General features: G+C 42.4%; 1 protein-coding gene and 1 long non-coding RNA gene across 18 annotated transcripts in view; both read right to left on the reverse strand.

Moving 5' to 3' along the window:
• Positions 1-27,345, reverse strand: part of LOC110502096 (CLIP-associating protein 1-B) — a 131,953-nt gene that overhangs the window by 45,300 nt on the left and 59,308 nt on the right. For all 17 annotated transcript variants that reach the window (XR_016490627.1, XM_090216067.1, XM_090216061.1 and 14 more), the window contains one exon: positions 20,880-20,950. Coding sequence is in view for 16 of the 17 variants with exons in the window: in XM_090216067.1 (XP_090072193.1) it covers positions 20,880-20,950 (71 nt within the window). In the remaining variant the exon portion in view is untranslated. The remainder of the gene's footprint in view (positions 1-20,879; positions 20,951-27,345) is intronic.
• LOC149972862 (uncharacterized) lies at positions 10,165-10,683 on the reverse strand. Its single transcript, XR_016490629.1, has 3 exons — positions 10,577-10,683; positions 10,438-10,483; positions 10,165-10,262 (listed from the first exon to the last, which is right to left on the reverse strand). It is a non-coding gene; the product is annotated as an uncharacterized LOC149972862 (long non-coding RNA).

The raw sequence follows: 27,345 nt of genomic DNA on the forward strand, positions 1-27,345 counted from the left end.
CGATTATGATTTTTCAGCGCCGATACCGATTATTGGAGGACCAAAATAAGTCGATACCGATTCATTTTTTTATTTGTAATAATGACAATTACAACGATACTGAATGAACACTTATTTTAACTTAATATAATACATCAATAAAATCAATTTAGCCTCAAATAAATAATGAAACATGTTCAATTTGGTTTAAATAATGTAAAAACAAAGTGTTGGAGAAGAAAGTAAAAGTGCAATATGTGCCATGTAGGAAAGCTAACGTTTCAGTTCCTTGCTCAGAACATGAGAACACATGAAAGCTGGTGGTTCCTTTTAACATGAGTCTTCAATATTCCCATGTAAGAAGTTTTAGATTGTAGTTATTATAGGAATTATAGGACTATTTCTCGCTATACGATTCGTATTTCATATCCCTTTGACTATTGGATGTTCTTATAGGCACTTTAGTATTGCCAGTGTAACAGTATAGCTTCCGTCCCTCTCCTCGCCCCTACCTGGGCTCGAACCAGGGACACATCGACAACAGCCACCCTCGAAGCAGCGTTACCCATTCAGAGCAAGGGGAGGAAGCATTTCGAAGAGCTGCTGGCAAAACGCACGAAAGTGCTGTTTGAATGAATGCTTTCGAGCCTGCTGGTGCCTACCATCGCTCAATCAGACTGCTCTATCAAATCATAGACTTAATTATAACATAACACACAGAAATACGAGCCTTAGGTCATTAATATGGTTGAATCCGGAAACTGTCATCTCAAAAACAAGAGGTTTATTATATCAGTGAAATACGAAACCGTTCTGTATTTTATCTAACAGGTGGCATCCCTAAGTCTAAATATTCTTGTTACATTTCATAACCTTCAATGTTATGTCATAATTACGTACAATTCTGGCAAATTAGTTCGCAACGAGCCAGGCGGCCCAAACTGTTGCATATACCCTGACTCTGCGTGCAATGAACGCAAGAGAAGTGACACAATTTCACCTGGTTAATATTTTCTGCTAACCTGGATTTCTTTTAGCTAAATATGCAGGTTTAAAAATATATACTTCTGTGTATTGATTTTAAGAAAGGCATTGATGTTTATGGTTAGGTACAGTCGCAAATGTGCTTTTGTTAAATCATTACCCCGTTTGGCGAAGTTGGCTGTCTTTGTTAGGAAGAAATAGTCTTCACACAGTTTGCAACGAGCCAGGCAGCCCAAACTGCTGCATATATCCTGACTCTGTTGCAAGAGAAGTGACACAATTTTTCTACTTAAAATAAATTAATGTTAGCAGGCAATATTAACTAAATATGCAGGTTTGAAAATATATACTTGTGTATTGATTTTAAGAAAGGCTAAACTAAAGGATAAACTAGTAATATCATCAACCATGTGTAGTTATAACTAGTGATTATGATTGATTGATTGTTTTTATAAGATAAGTTTAATGCTAGCTAGCAAATTACCGTGGCTTCTTACTGCATTCGCGTAACAGGCAGGCTCCTCGTGGAGTGCAATGTAAGGCATGTGGTCAGAGCGTTGGACTGGTTAACCATAAGGTTTCAAGATTGAATCCCCGAGCTAAAAGTTAAAAAATCTGTCGTTCTGCCCCTGAACAAGGCAGTTAACCCACCATTCCTAGGCCGTCATTGAAAATAAGAATGTGTTCTTAACTGACTTGCCTAGTTAAATAAAGGTGTAAAAAAAAAAATGTCAAAAAATACTGATTTCCGAGTGTTTTGAAAACTTCAAATCAGCCCTAATTAATCAGCCACTCCGATTAATCGGTCAACCTCTAGTATGGAGGATTGGTAGGGAAAGACAGGTAAGACCATCAGTGACTTGTCCTTGATGATAGAAGAGGAATAATATGGGTGATGTCATGGAGAGGTTGTCCTCTCTGGCGCCCTCTGCTGGTGAAAGTGAAACTGCATTGTCTGCCCCATAGAGACATTCACATCATTGTATGGCTCTATCTAGTTCACAGGAAGTTGTCTGACTGTAGTCTACATCCTTCAGGAAGTTTAACAGTTCAAGTGTCCCCCAACCGCCACAGATTCTCTCTCCAACTAAAAGCCATTAACCGCTTTCTGACTGCTGCTAGAGTTGCTCTATAAAGCAATATTATGTAGGAAACTGCTAGCTAGAGCTAGACAAGTACATGGAAGAGAAAAGAAGCCATACGTGACAGCACAGCAGAACTGATATAGGTCAGTACTCAGTAGTAGGTCAGGCTTCAGGAATGTTACTGAAATGATGCACTGCACTGCCAAACTCAAAGATCAAGGAGAGAACAGAGAAACAAAAAATGGATGGGTGGATGGATGGATGGAGAGGATGTCTGTATCTCTGGGGAACAGGAACAGAACAGTCACTTAATGCATTTCTCAGTATATGGAATATCACCAAGGGTCATTATTGCGGTTTCAGGATTACTATAAGGACAAACACTTACTAACAAAACCACCATCAAAATTGACTAGGGAAGAATGCCATTAACAGAATACACACTACACTACCTAATCTGTCCACTAGATGCTGAAGTACCCTGTGTGCTGCACAGGTTGGCATTTATTGGGATGACTCGTGTACTGGAGGCAGCTCTGCAGGGTCGTCACTAGCTGGCACAGCCACAAAGTCACCAAATCTGCCAACCACATGCCTAACCTTAAATTAAAGGAAAGATTAACCCATTCTGATTTGTATATTGTTTTGGTGCATTTATGAGCAATGTTATATTGTTTACCAGGGTAAATATTTGTGGTGTATCTGAGCTATTGCCGTTCACGCGGACAGACATTTTGCCCAGTATGGCGTAGCATTGCAATAAAGCTGCTCTCACGACATTGGAAGTGAGATTGCGAAAACACCTTTTAGATTGCGAAAACATCTATTATACATTTCAATACTGGCCAATGTCATAACGCTGGAGGTTGTCTTCTCCCAAATGAGCCAATGATCATATTTCTGCGATATTCCTACCTCGAGAAATGTGTAATTTAACAGAGGGTCCACCACATTTCTCCTATTTGTCAGCCTCTTCAGTCCAGGATGCGTTGCATAGTGCCGTTGAGAATGTCAGACTCCACTCTGCAAGGCACATCAATCTGCAGTTTGAACATGGTGAGATTGTAGACACCTAAATTGATAGTGCAGTTTGTTTAGGCGATTTCACAACTAACTAGCTACTTCATATGCTGATATTGACTTTTGTATTAATGTATGTAGCTATGTTTGCTAACGAGCAATAGAGAAAGCATTGCATTGTGAGTTTTGTAGTCGACTTGAGCTGCAACAGATTTACTGTTATTTAACATTGTAAATGATAGAAATTGGTGGTTTTGGGTGGATCTTTCCTTTAAGAACAATTTTGACTTTGAAATTGGCCCATCTAGTGGAAATTGCTCAGCTCTGTCTCCAGGACAAGATTTATCCCAATAAACCTGTGTGTGCTGCATGCGCAAGTGGCTGCAGAGCAGATGAGTCCTCATTTCACTCCACATTCTGCAGCATCCTAACTGCGTGGCAGGCAGCACTGGTAATCCCTGGGCCACAGATTTATATTTTGTGGATTTCTTAGGCTCAGGCGATGCTTTTCTCATGTCCGCTCTAAACTGGAGGGTGAGAAAGAATGGACTCTGACAAAGTATTTTCTTTAGTTCCTTCCATGCAAGTTTCTCCTGATTCAGGCTCCAGGGGTTCTGAGTACCCAGCTGATCTGGGGGGAGATAGCCTGGTACCAGATCTGTCTAAGGCTGGGGGGAAGAGCATTGCTGCACTGAGTGTCATTCTGTTTTCAACAACTAGTTCCTCCAGCACTGTCCTGGTCTGTCTGTCTGTGAGCCTGTCACTCCAGTCAGCAGTTTACATAAGTCTGAGGGCTTCAGGCTAGGCTAATGTTCAGCACAATGTCATTAGTGATCTCTCATTATGCTGATGCCTATAAGAGCAAACAGGGACCGCTCAGATAAAACACCCACCCCATCCCTCGCTCACTCTGAGACACACGCATGTGCACACACAGGCGGACACGCACAGGCGGACACACACAGGCGCGCGCGCTGAATAATAATAACCATTACTAAAGCATTTGACAATGTTCTGCTTCCCTATAATCCCTAAAGGATTTAAATCCATGTGAATCTAACGTTGGGAAAAGGAGAGAAAGAGAGCTCACGCTTACTTGGTATCGTTCCTTGACAGCCCGCTATGGGAGGAGTTCCCTGTTGCCATGGTAAAATAACCATAGAAAGGCTTAAGTGGCAGATCAGGTTCAAGACTCTCTTCCCATTGATTGCTCATGTGTCAAGGAGGGTCAAAGATCATCTACCTGGTCAGTCAGCTACGCTCTTCAGGCTTTTAAATGAGAGATCTCTGATTACTGAATGTAGGATGAAAAGCCGATCTTTCCACAGTGCTTGAAAGGCTCTGTTAATTAAAACTGATCTGCTTTGCTACGTAATAAGACAGCCAACAAAGCAAAAATATTTTACACACAGAGGGGAAAGTGTGTCCCTAAGGAGCCACCATACCAGTGGGATCTCTCATACTTTACGGGCAGTGGCGACTGGCTCCATGTTTGCCAGGGTGAGCAGACAGAAATCAGAGACTGAAAATAAGCAAAGAGTCAGTATTAAGTGTGGCCAAGTGTTAGGTGAATGTTGAGTGTTGTAAACAAAGGCAAGAATGTGGTAAAGTAATGGTCTGGCTCTCACCATAAAGTACTAAATCCCCCTCTGGTGAAGGCAAAACAAAGTGAAAGCCTGCAGCATCAAGTGTACTGTCAGGAGTTAGGCCTAACCTATTCATCAAAGTATGAAAGGACAGAGGTAGACAGACAGACTGGGGATTTAGAACAGACCCTGCAGCAGCATCCTAACAGTGAAGGTTAGTGGAAGTGCTTCAGTCAGACACTTAGTTATGTCTTCAACTCTAGACAGTCGGTTTATTCTGAGCCATGACGTTTGTAAAAATCCTATAACAAACAAGATATAAAGCCTAGGTCAAGCAGCACAACAACATCTGTCCCTATATAGTGCACTACTTTTGAACAGGGCCATATGGTCAACTGTAGTGCATACGATGAATAGGATGCCATGTGGGACTCACCCTAAATGTTTGGGTTCAGAGTCAAGACTTTGCTGCTGTGACAAATGGGACAATAAAGGCCAGATCTGAAAGGGGAAAAAACACAGGTAGTTGTAAAATGCCATAAACAAAAAAAATATTTGGGGAAATGTTATCACAGCATAGACACACACAGCTGAGACCCGGGCTCTGGGCTGTTTCAGAGGGGGGAAAGTATGTTTCTATACGACTTCATTATAACTAAACAAACAGGTCAGCTCCTCAGTAGTCTCTCTATGTCTCTCTAGAGGAGCATATAGTTAGTTCTTAATGAAGAGCCAATCAAAGGTTGAGATAAAAGACAGCAGCCATCTGTCAGTGAGGAAATCCACCCAGCAGGCTGAAGGACAATGTCAGTTAATTGAACACTGATAGAACTTTGAGATATCCCCACGTCTATGGCAAGACAGACAGTGATGGATATTCACTTTCTCAGTGGTACTCTTATGGCTGTAGCAAGGGCAGCAAAGTAAAGTATTATTTGTATTATTAAACTATCCAATTTTATCCTCCAGAATATATATTACAGCAAACAATATGTACTGATAGAAGATAAGACAATTTTATTGGAGAGAATGTATAAGAAAGGTATGATGTTTATGAATGACATTGTAAACAACCAATTCATCTGGGCATATGGAGATGTATGCTGAATACAAAATGATATAGAAGAAAAATAAACACACACCTATTTAGGCGAGGTGCTGGCTAGCGGAGTAGAAAACTAGAAACTAAAAGAGAGCCCTACACTCTAGGAGCTCAGATGCAAAAATGGAATTACCAACGTTTCGACGTCGAAACATCTGAGCTCCTAGAGTGTGCGAATACAAAATTATAACCTACTCATGGCAGCTCTGCCACAACAATGGGAAAGGCAATTATGGTTTGTCTGACACCAATTCAAAATCATAAATGGCTTAAAATTACTAATATAAATCAAAGTTTTACTTACATCAAGAGAGTTGACAACTATGCTGCATAAAATTCAAGATAGTTGGGAACAGATTTTCAATGTCTGAACTGATATCTATGCTGCAATAGTCTGTGTCGGGGGGCTAGAGTCAGTCTTATATCTGGTGTAATTCTCCTTTCTTATCTGGTGTCCTGTGTGAATTTAAGTATGCTCCCTCGAATTCTCTCTCCCTCCCCTCCTGGCTGACCTGAGCCCTAGAATCATGCCTCAGGACTACCTGGCCTGATGACTCCTGGCTGTCCCTGTCCACCTGGCCGTGCTGCTGCTCCAGTTTCAACTGATCTGCCTGCGGCTATGGAACCCTGACCTATTCACTGGACGTGTTAATTTGTCCCGCACATACTGTTTTCGATTCTCTCCCTCTCGCTCTCTCTACTTCACCTGCTGTTTCAGCCTCTGAATGATCGGCTATGAAAAGCCAACTGACATTTACTCCTGAGGTGCTGACCTGTTGCACCCTCTACAACCACTGTGATTATTATTTGACCCTGCTGGTCATCTATGAAAGTTTGAACATATTGAAGAACAATCTGGCCTTAATGGCCATGTACTCTGAAATGTTGCAGATAAGGAGGTTCAAGTCCCTAGTGAGACACCATAGGAGAATGGAGGGGTGTATTGGGAGAAGAAATGGTAGAAGTATTATTTACTGGGAAAGATGGGTTGATCTGTGCCTGTCTGAAGGGTGGAATTGATGAGTGTTGGAATTATTGTGTACACAAATGTACAGTATAAATGTGAGGTCCTCCAATCAGGGGTGAGGGTGGAGTTATTGTCTGTTTTGCGTTTCACTATTTCTATTTGTTGGTTTGGTTTCATGCTGTGAGCGGTGGGCTGGTCCTGGTCGTTATGGTTGCCCTCACTTCCATGCTTGGTTTTCCCGCCCTTGGAAAATCCCTTTTGCCGGCATCTCAGGGCAAGCACACCCACTGACCAAAACACCCATCTGCATTGTCTATGTATTGTAGCTGTTTAAAAATATATATATATAATATACACATACCCACTGACCAAAACACCCATCTGCATTGTATTGTTGCTGTTTAAAAAATAAATATATATATATATATATATATATATATATATACACACATATACACACACACACTGAGTGTACAAAACATTAAGAACACACATACACAATCTGTCTCAATTGTCTCAAGGCATAAAAATCCCTCCCCTTCATGTACACTGATTGAAGTGGATTTAACAAGTGACATCAATAAGGGATCATAGCTTTCATCTGGATTCACCTGGTCAGTCGGTCATGGAAAGAGCGGGTGTTCTTAATGTTTAGTACACTCAGTGTAGACAATTTTGTATTCATTTTAGCCATTGAATTCTATTGTGCAAATATACTGTGCGTTATAGGAAAATAATGCATGCTCTAGAATGTCCTTCAAACCAATCAGAAAGGTGTATTCAACATTGCCATGGTATAATGACATTCAGCAGGCAGTTAACGTGTCTGTCTCAGAGCTCCAATAGTTAATGTGTCTGACTCAGGGCTTCATTTAGTTCTGATGGGAGAGAGAGCAGAGAGAAGGAAATGAGGTCGTATCTGAAACCATTTCCTCTGAGCAGGAACGAGCTGCAACAAACACTCAAACCGGACAGTTTTATCTCAATGTCTTCATTCAAAGGGGCGGCAGGTAGCCTAGTGGTTAGAGCGTTGGACTAATAACGGAAAGGTTGCAAGATCGAATCCCCGAGCTGACAAGGTGAAAATCTGTTGTTCTGCCCCTGAACAAGGCCGTCATTGAAAATAAGAATTTGTTCTTAACTGACTTGCCTAGTTGAATAAAGGTTAAATATATAAATAAAAAAGCAGGCAGAGTGAGAACAGAGAGAGAGAGCTTTGACTGCTACAGTTAGAACTGTACTAGCATAAAGCAAAGGCTTGTTTAGCATCTGAGATGTTTTCTCATACGTGAGCTGGGGAACGTGTATGTGGTGGGCCCACACCCCCATCACATAAACACCGTGCTGAAGCTGAGCGAAATTGAGAAAATCAACCATGTTCAACAACACACGTGAATGACAAAAACTCTCTGAAGAACAGATTAGTAGGCAAAATAAAAAGCCAGTTGGTAGCATGCACGGAATGTTTTTTTCCTGATGGGTGGCAAACCAAAGCTTTGGCAGAGCCACCCATGCCCGGGCAAGAAGGTCCTGCACACCCTAACACACACCTCAAAGACATCCATTCATTACTAGGTCCATGTGGGCAGACAGCTATTCACAAAATACACTTGGTTGGCATCCTCATGGACAAAGTTAGAAGTGGACAAAAGGGACAGTCAGAGAGTTTGTTTATCGTCACTGATTTCAGTCTCTCTGTCCCTCTAATCAAAAACATCTTACATCATTCAAGATCCATCTAATAAAAACAAACATTTTTTTTTATCTTCTTATCTAATCAACAACATTCATGTCTGTATTTATGTATCACATTTCCCATCAACAGTGATGGAGATGTGATGCGGAGTCATTGAGAGTGTACAGATGTAGGATCTTAATATTAGCCAGTTTGCTACAGGAGGAAAATAATCCTGACATGTGAATTATAATTAATGGACATTTTAGTAGGGGTTGATAATTTTTTTCTAAGGGAAAATAAAGTCTGAAACTTCCAAAGCCTTTTTAAACATCAATTACTCCTACAAGTTTTAAATGTCCTGTAGTGGGTGATCAAATTAAGATGCTACATCTGTACAAACCATAAATTGTTAGTTTGAATTAACAGAGCTTTATACTGCATCACTGTCGTTTAACTCCCTACTATCCCCTTGGACAAGTAGGCTACTGCTTGGTATTACAGTAGCCCTTAGCTTCCATTACATATCTAGCTCTGGCATTTGGCCTTAATGTTTGCAAGTGGATGAATGGGTAAAGTTTATTCTTACCAGGCCTCTGGTGTTATGTCCATCCTTCACACACACAGCTGTCCAGGGTCAAGTTAAGTCCACCCTGTCACCATCCCTACTCTGCCACAGTGACCAGCACTGGAATGATACTCTGCCCCAGTGACCAGCACTGGAATGATACTCTGCCCCAGTGACCAGCACTGGAATGATACTCTGCCACAGTGACCAGCACTGGAATGATACTCTGCCCCAGTGACCAGCACTGGAATGATACTCTGCCACAGTGACCAGCACTGGAATGATACTCTGCCACAGTGACCAGCACTGGAATGATACTCTGCCCCAGTGACCAGCACTGGAATGATACTCTGCCCCAGTGACCAGCACTGGAATGATACTCTGCCACAGTGACCAGCACTGGAATGATACTCTGCCCCAGTGACCAGCACTGGAATGATACTCTGCCCCAGTGACCAGCACTGGAATGATACTCTGCCCCAGTGACCAGCACTGGAATGATACTCTGCCCCAGTGACCAGCACTGGAATGATACTCTGCCACAGTGACTGCAATGGTTTCCTAAAGGTACATTATTAATAATGTGTGTGTGTTTTGTGTGCGATGTGTGTCAGAGAGAGCTGCTGCTGCCCTGTCAGTCACAAACCAGTCAGTCCAGTCACCCTACCGCTCAACCATCCAAGAGTGTGTGTGCGCATCAGTGTTTCCTCTGGCAAATGTGTTAGCTTTGGGGGAAAGTTAGCGGGGGTGAGGGTCCCCCCTATTTTGGTGGGTTCCGGTGTCCTCCCCCCAAAACAAAATATGTATACGTACTGAAAAGCTTGGTTCTTGTGACTTTTTAAAAGGAAAAAACTCAAATAAACCATCTAAAATATAATTTCCACCCCCAGAAATGAGTTCAATAACATATTGGTAAAATTATTATTGTATACAGGATGCGATCGAAAGTTGAGTGCTGCAGCTATCTAAAGAAACACAACAGAGACCTTTCTGAAATAAAAAAAAGTTTATCTGGACAGAACAGAGGAACATGAGACTGAACATGAATTAGAGTCCACTAATTCATGTCCATCACAAAAGAAGGGTGTTGGAAATCTCTTTCCAGGTTCTGACAAAAACCTAGTTCTAACATAGTTTACAGCCCTTGTCAGAGCACTTTATTCTTCTGGGCTTTTGGAAAAAGATTTCCAACGCCCTCCTGTAATTGAGCTCCTTGATGAGAGGGCCATTGATGGAGAGATGCATGCAGGTGGATAGATGCTCTCCCTGCAGTCTGTTCCTCAAGTCTGTTTTGACCTGCAATAACAGAAAGAATAATAAGAGAAGAGAGAGGGACAAAGAGGATGTACTTTCACATTTAAATGTTCTTGTTTCATTGCAGAGAAGTCCCTCACAATTAGCGGAAGACACTGGTATAGTCAGTGCGATCGCTGCCAGCTGACTAAGGCAGGGGTAGACTGCCCTCACTCACCAAACTGCGAGGCCAGCTTTGTCATTGCTGTCAGCTGGTCCAATCCCTGAAATACATGAAAAACTAAAATATGTACAAGATTAAAGAAGAGCCAATAGTGGTAGTTCAACAGGAAAAAGGGTTGGGCAACATGCCATACCTTCAATTTTCCAACTAGCACGTTGCTTGTAAGAGGGCCACTCTTGTAGCACAGCAGCCTCTGACGCTTGCAAGAACTGCCTGGAGAGGAGGGTCAGGTTAAAGGTGTTATCCTCTCACTATAGAATGCAGCCTGAGGTCCCAACATACCGAAGGCCCCCAGAATCTCCAGGTTTTGGAACCTCCGGTTTAGGCTGTCCTGGAGGCCAACAAGATATGGATCCATGACTAAATTACAGCACAAAATAGAAAATAAGTGATAAATAGCTGTTAGTTTTAATTTATCCAACACACGTGATGTAACATTGTTTTCATCACAGCATTTGAAAACAAATGTTTTACCTCCTCTCTGAACCAAACCCAGAACTGTTCCCTGGTCTTGGTCTTCTCCACCTGGCCTCCTCTCCCTCCAGACCCATTGGGTCATCGAGGTCCTGGTGGAGTTGGCTCAGAAATAAACACATAATGCTGTAGACTAGTATAGACTAAATATGCATTTTTAGCCCTTAGATTAATTAAAGGATATTTGACTAACCATGTGGCGTATTATAAAGCCACGGCTTCAGTCTGTAAATTGTAAACCACTTTAAATCCCATCCGGATTGCCGGTGGTGCGCACTTGGCCTTACTCCTCTCGCCTTTTCTCCTTCCATCTCCCTTTATGGCTCCCTCCTTTCCTCTGTTCCACTCTGCTCCCCTCTCTCCTTTGTGCACCTCCATCTCCCCTCCTGGCGCTTTCCTTTCCTCTGCTCCATTCTGTCCCTTATGCATCCCTACCTCACTCCCGGGATTCAGCCTCTTCTCTGTCTAGTAAAGTAAGCCATACACTTATTATGAAAACGATAGCTAACTCTTTAAAAGCTTAAGCTAACAAAATAAAGTTTGTCCCTGCTCCCCCTTTCTCTTTCGCTGCTGTGGCTAGATATATTTAAATAAACTCATCTGAGAAAAAAATGATGGAATCGAAGACAGATAAATGTAGCTATCTTGCTTGCACTTGATACAGTTCCAAACGAACTAGCTAGCTAACTTGTTAGACTAGTAACGTTAGTTAATTAACCATGTTTCTATCATCAACATACTTGTGGATATGGGATAGATAATTGCTGTTACAATTGTGGCAGCAATATTATAGATCTAAATGATGCTAGAAGAGTTGTAATGTTATAGCTAGCTTATGTAGTTAACAAGCTGGCTAGCTGGCTTTAGTCAAACAAACAAACTAACGTACCTTTCTTGCAGTTCCTCACGCAGAAGCACTCTGAAGTGATTCAAGTGAATTGTGCTTCGCGCCGCAGAGCTTTTGTATCGAGCACTGGTCACTCGCTCACTGGTTGCCTGCCACAACTCAGAGCTAAATAACCTCCAGAACTGTGTTGAACCAAGACAGAATATCTATTTACCAAGAAAAGTGAATGTGCTGTACAGAACTGTATTGAAACTATGGTTGGTAGAAATAGGATGTTTCTTTTGGTGTGGCGAGAATGATTCTGTCGTGGAGCAGCGCCACACTTAAACGAACGCAAAGGAAACACTGGTGTGCATGCTATGAGAGAGTGTTTCTAAAATGTTCTCTCTTGTTTAACATGCCACTGTATAACCAAGATCATTTCACCATAATATGTGACTCGTTTTAGGAAACTAGGCACATGTCGCACATCACTACTTCAGAGGAGATGCGATTTTTGGCAGAAATGCCTTCTGTAACGTGAACTTTCGTGTGCCTTAACAACAAACTCGTATGCCATCTGTAAATACGAATACAAATTTTAAATTACGAGCCTAGTTGGTTTAGTCACAGAAAGAGACAGGAACCATCCCGCTAGCCATGATTGGTTGAGATAATAAGTGAGCTGTACATGCCAAGAGATGAGTTCGGATTGGTCTGCCATGTAGCACACTTCTGTCTAAAACATGATCTGGTCAGTACGTGTAGGTAATCCTTTCTAACGTGTCTTTTTTGAAAGATACTGCAAAGGTGTTGTTCTCCAATTTCTGGAGTTTGGAAATCAGTGGAAGTAGAGTATGATAGCTAAGGGGATGGAGATAATTCTGGTGTTTGATTGCAAATATGCAGACGGAGGCGAAAAGAGAACACACAGAAGGCTGTTGTATTAAACACCTGTCTCCGGATTACATCTTCAAACTATGGGCAACCATGGCATTTGTGACAGAGGGATTTTGACTTGTTTTAAGGACATTACATCAAAGTTGGATCAGCCTGTAGTGTGGTTTTCCACTTTCATTTTGAGTGTGACTCCAAATCCAGACTTCCATGGGTTGATAAATTTGGATTTCCATCGATAATTTTTGTGTGATTTTGTTGTCAGCACATTAAACTATGTAAAGAAAAAAGTATTTAATAAGAATATTTCATTCATTCAGATCTAGGATGTGTTATTTTAGTGTTCCCTTAATTTTTTTGAGCAGTATATATATGTAGTTGAAGTCGGAAGTTTACATACACCTTAGCCAAATACATTTAAACTCACTTTTTCACAATTCCTAACATTTAATCCTTGTAAAAATTCCGTCTTAGGTCAGTTAGGATCACCACTGCTCCAAAACCGCCATAAAAAAGCCAGACTATGGTTTGCTACTGTACATGGGGACAAAGATCATACTTTTTGGGGAAATGTCCTCTGGTCTGATGAAACAAAAATAGAACTGTTTGGCCATAATGACCATTGTTATGTTTGGAGGAAAAAGGGGGAGGCTTGCAAGCCGAAGAACACCATCCCGACGTGAAGCACGGGGGTGGCAGCATCATGTTGTGGGGGTGCTTTGCTGCAGGAGCGACTGGTGCACTCCACAAAATAGATGGCATCATGAGGTAGGAAAATGATGTGGATATATTGAAGCAACATCTCAAGACATCAGTCAGGAAGTTGAAGCTTGGTCGCAAATGGGTCTTCCAAATGGACAATGACCGCAAGCATACTTCCAAAGTTGTGGCAAAATGGCTTAAGGACAACAAAGTCAAGGTATTGGAGTGGCCATCACAAAGCCCTGACCTTGATCCTATAGAACATTTGTGGGCAGAACTGAAAAAGTGTGTGCGAGCAAGAAGGCTTACAAACCTGACTCAGTTACACCAGCTCTGTCAGTAGGAATGGGCCAAAATGCACTAAACTTATTGTGGGAAGGTTGTGGAGGGCTATCCGAAGTTAAACAATTAAAGGCAATGCCACCAAATACTAATTGAGTGTATGTAGCTTCTGACCCACTGGAATTGTGAAATACTGAGTTTAAATGTATTTGGCTAAGGTGTATGTAAACTTCCGACTTCAACTGTATGTACAGTGGGGCAAAAAAGTATTTAGTCAGCCACCAATTGTGCAAGTTCTCCCACTTAAAGATGAGAGGCCTGTAATTTTCATCATAGGTACACTTCAACCATGACAGACAAAATGAGAAAAAAAATCCATTAAATCACATTGTAGGATTTTTAATGAATTTATTTGCAAATTATGGTGGAAAATAAGTATATGGTCACCAACAAACAAGCAAGATTTCTGGCTCTCACAGACCTGTAACTTCTTCTTTAAGAGGCTCCTCTGTCCTCCACTCTTTACCTGTATTAATTGCACCTGTTTGAACTTGTTATCAGTATAAAAGACACCTGTCCACAACCTCAAACAGTCACACTACAAACTCCACTATGGCCAAGACCAAAGAGCTGTCAAAGGACACCAGAAACAAAATTGTAGACCTGCACCAGGCTGGGAAGACTGAATCTGCCATAGGTAAGCAGCTTGGTTTGAAGAAATCAACTGTGGGAGCAATTATTAGGAAATGGAAGACATACAAGACCACTGATAATCTCCCTCGATCTGGGGCTCCACGCAAGATCTCACCCCGTGGGGTCAAAATGATCACAAAAACGGTGAGCAAAAATCCCAGAACTGAGAGCTGGGACCAAAGCCTACCAACAGTAACATACTACGCCGCCAGGGACTCAAATCCTGCAGTGCCAGACATGTCCCCCTGCTTAAGCCAGTACTTGTCCAGGCCAGTCTGAAGTTTGCTAGAGAGCATTTGGATGATCCAGAAGAAGATTGGGAGAATGTCTTATGGTCAGATGAAACCAAAATATAACTTTTTGGTAAAAACTCAACTCGTCGTGTTTGGAGAACAAAGAATGCTGAGTTGCATCCAAAGAACACCATACCTACTGTGAAGCATGTGGGTGGAAACATCATGCTTTGGGGCTGTTTTTCTGCAAAGGGACCAGGACGACTGATCCGTGTAAAGGAAAAAATGAATGGGGCCACGTATCGTGAGATTTTGAGTGAAAACCTCCTTCCATCAGCAAGGGCATTGAAGATGAAACGTGGCTGGGTCTTTCAGCATGACAATGATCCCAAACACACCGCCCGGGCAACGAAGGAGTGGCTTCGTAAGAAGCATTTCAAGGTCCTGGAGTGGCCTAGCCAGTCACCAGATCTCAACCCCATAGGAAATCTTTGGAGGGGGTTGAAAGTCCATGTTGCCCAGAAACAGCCCCAAAACATCACTGCTCTAGAAGAGATCTGCATGGAGGAATGGGCCAAAATACCAGCAATAGTGTGTGAAAACCTTGTGAAGACTTGTGAAGACAGAAAACGTTTGACCTCTGTCATTGGTAAACAAAAGGTATATAAGTTTTGAGATAAACTTTTGTTATTGACCAAATACTTATTTTCCACCATATTTTGCAAATTCATAAAAAATCCTACAATGTGATTTTCTGGATTTTTTCCCCTCATTTTGTCTGTCATAGTTGAAGTGTACCTATTATGAAAATTACAGGCCCCTCTCGTCTTTTTAAGTGGGAGAACTTGCACAATTGGTGGCTGACTAAATACTTTTTTGCCCCACTGTATGCATGTATGTATGTATGTATGTATGTATATATAAACTATACAACAAAACAGCGGTCTGTTTTATCCTACACAATAAAACAGACACATGGTAAACAACAACAATCGTTCTCTATTAGAGAGTTTGAAAACAACAGCCCCACCATTCACTATCTGTTGTTTTTAAATCTATATGTTCACTATCTAGGCACTAGGAACTGGGCCTACAATCTCAAATTGCTACATTGTCTCACAAGAAATATACAAAATAACTAGACAAATCATGAGTTAATATGATTTTCTCTACCTTACAAATCACTGCCCCCCCCCCCCCCCCCCCCCCCAGAGAGTGAGAGCGAGAGAAACAACCATTCGCCTCTGAGCCCTGTGTGTTCTGCCCTTGACATGAAATAGTCCATTCCATTCGTGCTCTTACCTTCCCCGGTTGTCATAGTGTCTAGCCTTCCTTCCATGCAGAGCAGAGAGAAGAGAGTGAGTGAACAGTCAGGGAGAATGTTGCTTCACGTCTGTGTGTGTGTGTGTGTGTGTCTCTCTCTGCACTCCTCTCCCTCTCTCTCCTCCTGTTCTAGTCTGGTGACTACTGCATCATCCAATACCGCTGCCATCGCTCTCATTTCACATTTACATTATAGTCATTTAGCAGACGCTCTTATCCTGAGCAACTTACAGTAGTGAGTGCATACATTTTCATCCTTTCAACCTACAACCCAGGCGTTGCAAGTAGAGGGCTGCGGGTCCGGACAGAGATCATTGTGGCGCGGTCTGCATTTATCATGATGCGGGCGGTCAAACTGATGACTTGGGGATGTAAAATGTTGTTATTCCACAAGGTCTACTTGCTGTATTAAAAGCACATCTTTATCTCATTGTTTACACACTCTCAGAATTTGGTGCTTCAAGCTGGGACCATGGCTGGCAAGTGAGCTGCGTCACATATGCCTAAAATAACATTGCGGGACTGCGGTTGGGTTCGGGACAAGTTCTTGCTGTAGTGTGTGGAAGTCGGACAAAAAGCCCGTGGGGGTAGGCAGGTGCGGTATGAAAAGCTGCGGGTGGTGGCGGGATGAAGAAATCAGTCCCGCACAGACCTCTAGTTGCAAATGCCATGGTGTACCAACTGAGCCACATGGGAACACATATCAAAAGGCTCAGGCTGCAGTGCACCCCTCATGGGCTTTTAGTAACAAAAAACGCCACTCAAATCAGATGAAGGTTGGCATGTGATTTACAGAAGAAACATCATCGAGGGTGAACATACAACCAGCACAAACTGAGTCAGTAGTTTGCAATGTCAATAGCTTTTCCTTTGGTTTCAATCCATTAGCAACATTTCTCCGTGTTCCTTTGAGGTAAGACAGATGGAGGTTGAGGTTACTCTGGTCAGATGGAAAGGAACAGGAGAGCTATTCCTTCAGTTCCCTGACTAGCTGGGAGCATTCTGATCCCCATCTGTGTCTCCAGGTCCAAATGGCTAGGGGGCCCACACAACGCTGGTCAGCACAGAGGGTAGTATTCATTAGGACACACTACAGCAAAATGTTTTGCAATAACGAGTGTTTCTAATTGGTCAAGTTCAGGTAGTTCCTCCCTGTTTCAGCCCGTTCTGTTCCATTTGGTGCCTAATGAATACGATCCATGTCTCCGCAGTGAAAGGCCCTCATTACCATGTGTGCTGTTGACTGCCCTCCTCTCTAAGTTACACACACACAGAGAAACTATTTCCCTCAGAGTTGAGAGCTGAGCTCCTTTTTACAAGGTAAGGGAACAATCTTAGTCATCGCTCTCAGCTCTGTCATACATTAATTTGAGTTGAACCGTTTGGGGAAAACAAAAGCGCCAAGTGCATAACGAATGGTGTAATATTACTTTTCATTTTCCAATTAAAATGTCATCAAAACAGCATGCGTCTGAAATGAATCTGGAAATATGATTTTGAAGAGTGAGGGGGTGAAGCAATATAGCCGTTACACAGAGAGGCTTTCTTGAACGTTCTTTTGCCCTAAATGTCTGACTCTGATCAACATTAATGTCAAAAGCTTTAGAGAGTGGGTTGTTAATGCTATTATGCACAATAAAACAGAAAACATCTATTAACTTCTATTAAATATAATATTATTACTGTGTTACGTCTCAGGGTGATTTCATTTACATGAATGATTTGTTGTCTCTCTCAGTAAAGTCCATCGTAATTGTCCTTGAGGGAGAAGTTACTGTCTGAGGGCATGGAAAACAGTTCCTAACTGCCGAGCAGCTTCCACAGTTCCCCTCAGCTCAGCCATTCTACCTGTCCTGCAAACAAACACAGTACCCAGTCAGCTAGAATGTGCCGGAGTCAGCGAGCCCTTGCCCACGTCACAGCTCTGGTTACACACTGACAGTGGACACTGAAACTGCTACGACAAAAGGGACTGAAACGCACACATAGATAGCTATAAAGAAGGTATTTGTTTTTTTATTTTTAATACATTTCTAAACATTTCTAAAAACCTGTTTTTGTTTTATCATTATGAGGTATTGTGTGTAGATTGTGGAAGAAAAAAATTATTGAACCAATTTTAGAGTAAGGCTGTAACGTAACAAAATGTGGAAAAAGTCAAGGTGCCTGAATACTTTCTGAATGCACTGTATATACACACACACACACACACACACACACACTTGAAGGGATTACAGTGAGTCTGATCTGGCCTGGCTACACTGAGGGAATGCAACATCTGAGACCCAGAGGTGGCTGCCCTCCTGTGGGGAAACTCATCCACTCAAGTCCCAGGTTGTCAGTCTGGCCCTCAGGCCTCCTCTCACCCACATACAAACCCACACATTGGTGACAGATTTGGAGAGTGGACACAACATGGGCGGGCCACAATGGTACCAACAGCAAGGGGAGAGAAAGGAGAGGACAGAAAGAAGAAGAAAGCTGGGGAAAGAGTGAGTGAAAATGGAGGGATAGAGGAACAGTTTCTAAGCATACAGTTCCTGGCCTCATACATAAAAAAACAACAACAACAAATAAACAAACAAACAAACGTGATGCAATACCCATTTATCCCCATCCCAAATCCAATTCACATTTTCTACAAGTACAAAAGCACATTATACTGATGTTTTCTTGTTTTGCCTAATCTCAGACGGCACTACCTGCTTGAGGTAGAAACAAGCCTCAACTTAAAAAGATACAAGTAAAGACTATGAGCTCCGGTTGTGTTGTGTTTAATTCCCTCAGCCCAAAAAGAAATGTAGCTAAATATCCAGCCTAGAGAGAGAGAGAGAGACACACACACAGAGAGAGAGAGAGAGAGAGAGAGAGACACACGCAGAGAGAGAGAGAGAGAGACACGCTGAGAGAGAGAGAGAGACACACACGCAGAGAGAGAGAGAGAGAGAGACACGCTGAGAGAGAGAGAGAGAGAGACACACGCAGAGAGAGAGAGAGAGAGACACGCTGAGAGAGAGAGAGAGACACACACGCAGAGAGAGAGAGACACACACGCAGAGAGAGAGAGAGACACGCACGCAGAGAGAGAGAGAGACAATCACAGAGAGAGAGAGACAATCACAAAGAGAGAAAGACACACACGCAGAGAGAGAGAGAGAGACACACGCAGAGAGAGAGAGAGACATGTGCAGAGAGAGAGAGAGAGAGACACACGCAGAGAGAAAGGGACACATGCAGAGAGAGAGAGACACGCAGAGAGAGCGAGAGACACACGCAGAGAGAGAGAGAGACACGCGCAGCGAGAAAGGGACACACGCAGAGAGAGAGAGAGACACGCAGAGAGAGAGCGAGAGACACAGGCAGAGAGAGAGACTCGCAGCGAGAGAGAAAGACACACACGCAGAGAGAAAGAGAGACACGCAGAGCGAAAGAGAGACACGCAGAGCGAGAGACATATCTGCAGAGAGAGAGAGCGAGAGACACACGGAGACAGAGAGATACGCGCAGAGAGAGAGACACGCGCAGAGAGAGAGAAAGAGACTATTTGGCCCTTAACAGAGAGAACACAGTGGCAGAATACCTGACCACTGTGACTGACCCAAACCTAAGGAAAGCTTTGACTATGTACAGACTCAGTGAGCATAGTCTTGCTATTGAGAAAGGCCGCCGTAGGCATACATGGCTCTCAAGAGAAGACAGGATATGTGCTCACTGCCCACAAAATGAGGTGGAAACTGAGCTGCACTTCCTAACCTCCTGCCAAATGTATGACTATATTAGAGACACATATTTCCCTCAGATTACACAGATCCACAAAGAATTCGAAAACAAACCCGATTTTGATAAACTCCCATATCTACTGGGTGAAATACCACAGTGTGCCATCACAGCAGCAAGATTTGTGACCTGTTGCCACAAGAAAAGGGCAACCAGTGAAGAACAAACACCATTGTAAATACAACCCATATATATATATATATATATATATATATATATATATATATATATATATATATATATATACACACACACACATATATATATACTCCGTACACACGGGAAAATAAATAAGCATAAATATGGGAAAATCTATAGATTTGCTATTTTCTATTTTATTAGGATCCCCATTAGCTGTTTCAAAAGCAGCAGCTACTCTTCCTGGGGTCCACACATTAGACAACAGCTCATGGACAGAACTACATCAATTCAAAAAGAAATAAAAAAGGCACATAGCCTACATCAATACCAATACATACACACAAACTGTCTAGGTCGTTGGGGAGAGTCGTTGTGTCGTGAGGTGTTGCTTTATCCGTTTTTTGAAAACCCAGGTTTGCTGTTCATCTGAGCAATATGAGATGGAACGGAGTTCCATGAAATAATGGCTCTATATAATACTGTATACTTTCTTCAATTTGATCTCGATTTGGGGACTGTGAAAAGACCCCTGGTGGCATGTCTGGTGGGGTGTGTGTGACAGAGCTGTGTGTAAATTGACTATGCAAACTTTTTGGGATTTTCAACACATTAATGTTTCTTATAAAAAGAAGAAGAAAGAAAGAAAGAAAGAAAGAAAGAAAGAGAGAGAGAGAAAGAGAGAGAGAGAGAGAGAGAGAGAGAGAGAGAGAGAGAGAGAGAGAGAGAGAGAGAGAGAGAGAGAGAGAGAGAGAGAGAGAGAGCGAGAGAGAGCGAGAGAGAGCGAGGAGCGAGAGAGAGCGAGAGAGAGCGAGAGAGAGAGAGAGAGAGAGAGAGAGCGAGAGAGCGAGATCTCACAGAGAAATTAGGCAAATCCCCTCATAACCCTAGAGCTCCATGGGAAACAGCTCTCAGCTAAGTCAATAAGATGGTTCTATTTGAGTCCGTCCAGAAACTCGAAGTGCATACAAAATACACAGGAAAATGCAACCAGGAAGGAAGCAAACAGACACAAACAGCCCCAGAAGCAATGGTAATAGCCCCTCCACCGTGAATCAACAGAACAGGGGTCCAGCAGCAGCATAACTCACCTGAACCCGAGGATGGGATCATGTTCCCAGATCTTTGGACTTCATCAAATCTACTGAAGATTACATTCAACCTGCAGAGGAGAGGAGCAGAAGGTTATATTCAACCTGCAGAGGAGAGGAGCAGAAGTTCATATTCAACCTGCAGAGGAGAGGAGCAGAAGTTTATATTCAACCTGCAGAGGAGAGGAGCAGAAGTTTATATTCAACCTGCAGAGGAGAGGAGCAGAAGTTTATATTCAACCTGCAGAGGAGAGGAGCAGAAGTTTATATTCAACCTGCAGAGGAGAGGAGCAGAAGTTTATATTCAACCTGCAGAGGAGAGGAGCAGAAGGTTATATTCAACCTGCAGAGGAGAGGAGCAGAAGTTTATATTCAACCTGCAGAGGAGAGGAGCAGAAGTTTATATTCAACCTGCAGAGGAGAGGAGCAGAAGGTTATATTCAACCTGCAGAGGAGAGGAGCAGAAGGTTATATTCAACCTGCAGAGGAGAGGAGCAGAAGGTTATATTCAACCTGCAGAGGAGAGGAGCAGAAGGTTATATTCAACCTGCAGAGGAGAGGAGCAGAAGTTTATATTCAACCTGCAGAGGAGAGGAGCAGAAGTTTATATTCAACCTGCAGAGGAGAGGAGCAGAAGTTTATATTCAACCTGCAGAGAGGAGCAGAAGTTTATATTCAACCTGCAGAGGAGAGGAGCAGAAGTTTATATTCAACCTGCAGAGGAGAGGAGCAGAAGTTTATATTCAACCTGCAGAGAGGAGCAGAAGTTTATATTCAACCTGCAGAGGAGAGGAGCAGAAGGTTATATTCAACCTGCAGAGGAGAGGAGCAGAAGTTTATATTCAACCTGCAGAGGAGAGGAGCAGAAGGTTATATTCAACCTGCAGAGGAGAGGAGCAGAAGTTTATATTCAACCTGCAGAGGAGAGGAGCAGAAGTTTATATTCAACCTGCAGAGGAGAGGAGCAGAAGTTTATATTCAACCTGCAGAGGAGAGGAGCAGAAGGTTATATTCAACCTGCAGAGGAGAGGAGCAGAAGGTTATATTCAACCTGCAGAGGAGAGGAGCAGAAGGTTATATTCAACCTGCAGAGGAGAGGAGCAGAAGGTTATATTCAACCTGCAGAGGAGAGGAGCAGAAGGTTATATTCAACCTGCAGAGGAGAGGAGCAGAAGGTTATATTCAACCTGCAGAGGAGAGGAGCAGAAGGTTATATTCAACCTGCAGAGGAGAGGAGCAGAAGGTTATATTCAACCTGCAGAGGAGAGGAGCAGAAGTTTATATTCAACCTGCAGAGGAGAGGAGCAGAAGGTTATATTCAACCTGCAGAGGAGAGGAGCAGAAGTTTATATTCAACCTGCAGAGGAGAGGAGCAGAAGTTTATATTCAACCTGCAGAGGAGAGGAGCAGAAGGTTATATTCAACCTGCAGAGGAGAGGAGCAGAAGGTTATATTCAACCTGCAGAGGAGAGGAGCAGAAGGTTATATTCAACCTGCAGAGGAATAAAACAAAAGGAAGAGAAGAGGAAAGGAAAGGAAGGAAGAGAAGAGGAATGGAAGGAAGAGAAGGGGAAAGGAAAGGAAGGAAGAGAAGAGGAACGGAAGGAAGAGAAGGGGAAAGGAAAGGAAGGAAGAGAAGAGGAACGGAAGGAAGAGAAGAGGAACGTAAGGAAGAGAAGAGGAAAGGAAGGAAGAGAAGAGGAACGTAAGGAAGAGAAGAGGAACGGAAGGAAGAGAAGAGGAATGGAAGGAAGAGAAGAGGAACGTAAGGAAGAAAAGAGGAACGGAAGGAAGAGAAGAGGAACGGAAGGAAGAGAAGAGGAACGGAAGGAAGAGAAGAGGAACGGAAGGAAGAGAAAAGAGAGAAAACAGGTCAGAAAACTGAGAAAGAAAGCCTTCTCACTGATTCACCCGACATTATGGATCTGTACCTGTCAGAGAACACATTTCCCTCTGGCCTATTCAGAAGAACAGAGAGCCAAACTAGACCACATAGAACTGGTAGATGAGCATTTAATAGGTAGAATGAGCGTTTGGAACGACCTTGGCCCAAAGAATGTGGAGGGAAAACCTAAAAGGCAGGACTGATAGAATGTAATACCGAATACAATTTCCTCCAAGTCACCCTAGTGGTGTAGTGCTACTGTTTAGGTCATAATATTTCAAATGAAATTTGAACCGACAGAATATTATTATAGAATATGCATAAAAAGCATCTTCCAATTGCAACATTTGGCCTATGCCCACACATTGTCTCAAGAAAATTTTATATTTGTAGTACCTTCAAAACACCAAATTGGGCATATTTCATTTCAAAATAGGCCATCACTGTCAATCGTGAATGATAATTCCTCAGGTTGTAGCGGTGAATTGTCCAAACTGCGTCTGTATGAAAATCATTGATGTCAATGAGTTTCATGGGAAAATGGATTTAGATCTTCTGAAACGACTGTTTGGGGAGTGAATTAGAGCAGATGGTGTTAAACTATTAGCTTTTCTTGTTTTTCGTTTCAATCAAAGCATATATCCTGCCTAGTGGAACGCATCACTTTTAACATGGTCCACGCACACCCGCACGGTCGTGAAGAGGGCACGGCAGCACCTCTTCCCCCTTAAGAGGCTGAAAAGATTTGTCATGGGCCCTCAGATCCTCAAAAAGTTCTACAGCGGCACCATCGAGAGCAACTTGACAAGCTGCCTCACCACTTGACCACAACACGCTACAAAGGGTGGTGCGAACAGCCCAGTACATCACTGGGGCCGAGCTCCCTGCCATCCAGGACCTCTATATCAGGCGGTCTCAGAGGAAGGCTCAAAAAATGTAGACAAAAATTGAGACCCCAGCTCCCAAGCAATTGAATGTCAACTCTGCTGCTGTCCGACAAACGATACCGGAGTATCAGCTCTATTGGCACTGACTATCTTGCACCGACTCTACACACTCACTAGACTTTATTAACAGACCATACACACACACACACACACACACACACACACACACACACACACACACACACACACACACACACGCACACGCAAACCGACACAACACAAACACACATATACAGTTGAAGTCGGAAGTTTAAATACACCAAACTGAGTTTAAATGTTTCACAATTCCTGACATTTAATCCTAGTAAAAAATTCCCTGTCTTAGATCAGTTAGGATCACCACTTTATTTTAAGAATATGAAATGTCAGAATACTAGTAGAGAGAATTATTTATTTCAGCTTTTATTTATTTATTCACATTCCCAGTGGGTCAGAAGTTTACATACACTCAATTAGTATTTGGTAGCATTGCCTTTAAATTGTTTAACTTGGGTCAAGCGTTTCGGGTAGCCTTCCACAAGCTTCCCACAATAAGTTGGGTGAATTTTGGCCCATTCCTCCTGACAGAGCTGGTGTAACTGAGTCAGGTTTGTAGGCCTGAGATGTTGCTTTAATATGTCCACATAATTTTCCTACCTCATGATGCCATCTATTTTGTGAAGTGCACCAGTCCCTCCTGCAGCAAAGCTCCCCCACAACATGATGCTGCCACCCCCGTGTTTCACGGTTGGGATTGTGTTCTTCGGCTTGCAAGCCTCCCCCTTTATCCTCCAAACATAACGATGGTCATTATGGCCAAACAGTTCTATTTTTGTTTCATCAGACCAGAGGACATTTCTCCAAAAAGGAGACTGCATGTGCAGTTGCAAACCGTAGTGTGGCTTTTTTATGGCGGTTTTGGAGTAGTAACTTCTTCCTTGCTGAGCGGCCTTTCAGGTTATGTCGATATAGGACTCGTTTTACTGTGGCTATAGATACTTTTGTACCCGTTTTCTCCAGCATCTTCACAAGGTCCTTTGCTGTTGTTCTGGGATTGATTTGCACTTTTCGCAGCAAAGTACATTAATCTCTAGGAGACCGAACAGTATGACGGCTGTGTGGTCCCATGGTGTTTATACTTGCGTACTATTGTTTGTACAGATGAACGTGGTACCTTCAGGCGTTTGGAAATTGCTCCCAAGGATGAACCAGACTTGTGGAGGTCTACAATTTATTTTCAGAGGTCTTGATTTCTTTTCAAGATCAAGATTTATTTTGATTTTGCCATGATGTCAAGCAAAGAGGCACTTGAATGTAGGCCTTGAAATACATCCACAGGTACACCCCCAATTGACTCAAATTATGTCAATTAGCCTATCAGAAGCTTCTAAAGCAATGACAACATTTTCTGGAATTTTCCAAGCTGTTTAAAGGCACAGTCAACTTAGTGTATGTAAACTTCTGACCCACTGGAATTGTGATACAGTGAATTGTAAGTGAAATAATCTGTCCATAATCAATTGTTGGAAAAATGACTTGTGTCATGCACAAAGTAGATGTCCTAAGCAACTTGCCAAAACTATAATTTGTTAACAAGAAATTTGTGGAGGGGTTGAAAAACGAGTTTTAATGACTTCAACCTAAGTGTATGTAAACTTCAGACTTCAACTGTATACACACATTTACACTCATTATTTGCTGCTGTTCTTTATTTTACTTTTAATATTATCTATCCTGATACCAAGTCACTACTCTGGCTTCTTGTAAATATCTAACTCAATTACCTCATACCCTTGCACATTGATATGGTACTGGTACTCCCTGTATATACTGGTACTCCCTGTATATACTGGTACTCCCTGTATATACTGGTACTCCCTGTATATACTGGTACTCCCTGTATATACGGGTACTCCCTGTATATACTGGTACTCCCTGTATATACGGGTACTCCCTGTATATACTGGTACTCCCTGTATATACTGGTACTCCCTGTATATACTGGTACTCCCTGTATATACTGGTACTCCCTGTATATACGGGTACTCCCTGTATATACTGGTACTCCCTGTATATACTGGTACTCCCTGTATATACTGGTACTCCCTGTATATACGGGTACTCCCTGTATATACTGGTACTCCCTGTATATACTGGTACTCCCTGTATATACTGGTACTCCCTGTATATACGGGTACTCCCTGTATATACTGGTACTCCCTGTATATACTGGTACTCCCTGTATATACTGGTACTCCCTGTATATACTGGTACTCCCTGTATATACTGGTACTCCCTGTATATACGGGTACTCCCTGTATATACTGGTACTCCCTGTATATACGGGTACTCCCTGTATATACTGGTACTCCCTGTATATACGGGTACTCCCTGTATATACTGGTACTCCCTGTATATACTGGTACTCCCTGTATATACTGGTACTCCCTGTATATACTGGTACTCCCTGTATATACTGGTACTCCCTGTATATACTGGTACTCCCTGTATATACGGGTACTCCCTGTATATACGGGTACTCCCTGTATATACTGGTACTCCCTGTATATACGGGTACTCCCTGTATATACTGGTACTCCCTGTATATACTGGTACTCCCTGTATATACTGGTACTCCCTGTATATACTGGTACTCCCTGTATATACTGGTACTCCCTGTATATACGGGTACTCCCTGTATATACGGGTACTCCCTGTATATACTGGTACTCCCTGTATATACGGGTACTCCCTGTATATACGGGTACTCCCTGTATATACTGGTACTCCCTGTATATACTGGTACTCCCTGTATATACTGGTACTCCCTGTATATACGGGTACTCCCTGTATATACTGGTACTCCCTGTATATACTGGTACTCCCTGTATATACGGGTACTCCCTGTATATACTGGTACTCCCTGTATATACGGGTACTCCCTGTATATACTGGTACTCCCTGTATATACTGGTACTCCCTGTATATACGGGTACTCCCTGTATATACTGGTACTCCCTGTATATACTGGTACTCCCTGTATATACTGGTACTCCCTGTATATAGCTCCAAGTTTTGCGTATTTTATTTTATTCCTCGTGTTAGTTAGTATTTTATATTATTATTTTGTAAACTCTGCATCGTCCATAAACAAGCATTTCACTGTAAAGTCTACACCAGTTGTGTTCGGCGAATGTGATAAATAACATTTGATTTGATGCGCTGTTGAGTTTTGACCGCATGAGAAAGAAATGCCACTATTCAGCTTCATCTAACCACCCCAAAAATAATCTCATTCGAAATGAGGCGTTTTTGGAGTAAGAGTAACATTATAGGCCTACTATGCTGTTATATTCAGTTCTGTTATCATCATCTTGCGGGACATTGATCCAGCTTTAGAAATCATTTCCCAGAAATATTTTATCCAGCTCATGTATTCTCAAATTGAAAAAGCTCCGGCAGGACTAGGTACCGTTTGTCCATCTTGAGACACTTTGCCAATGTACACTTCCTCAAAATAGTCCGTATTAATCTGAATATGTCATTGATTTTTACATTTCTGCAGAGATCTTAGTTGCGCAATTTTACATCTAACTACGGTGTTTGGTGCAGTATTTCTAATTTCTCAAAATGTGCATGAAAACGAGTAGTCTAT

The sequence above is a fragment of the Oncorhynchus mykiss genome, chromosome 22 (genome assembly GCF_057628025.1).
Source record: "Oncorhynchus mykiss isolate SJ-2025 chromosome 22, ASM5762802v1, whole genome shotgun sequence".
NCBI classification, from domain to species: domain Eukaryota; kingdom Metazoa; phylum Chordata; class Actinopteri; order Salmoniformes; family Salmonidae; genus Oncorhynchus; species Oncorhynchus mykiss.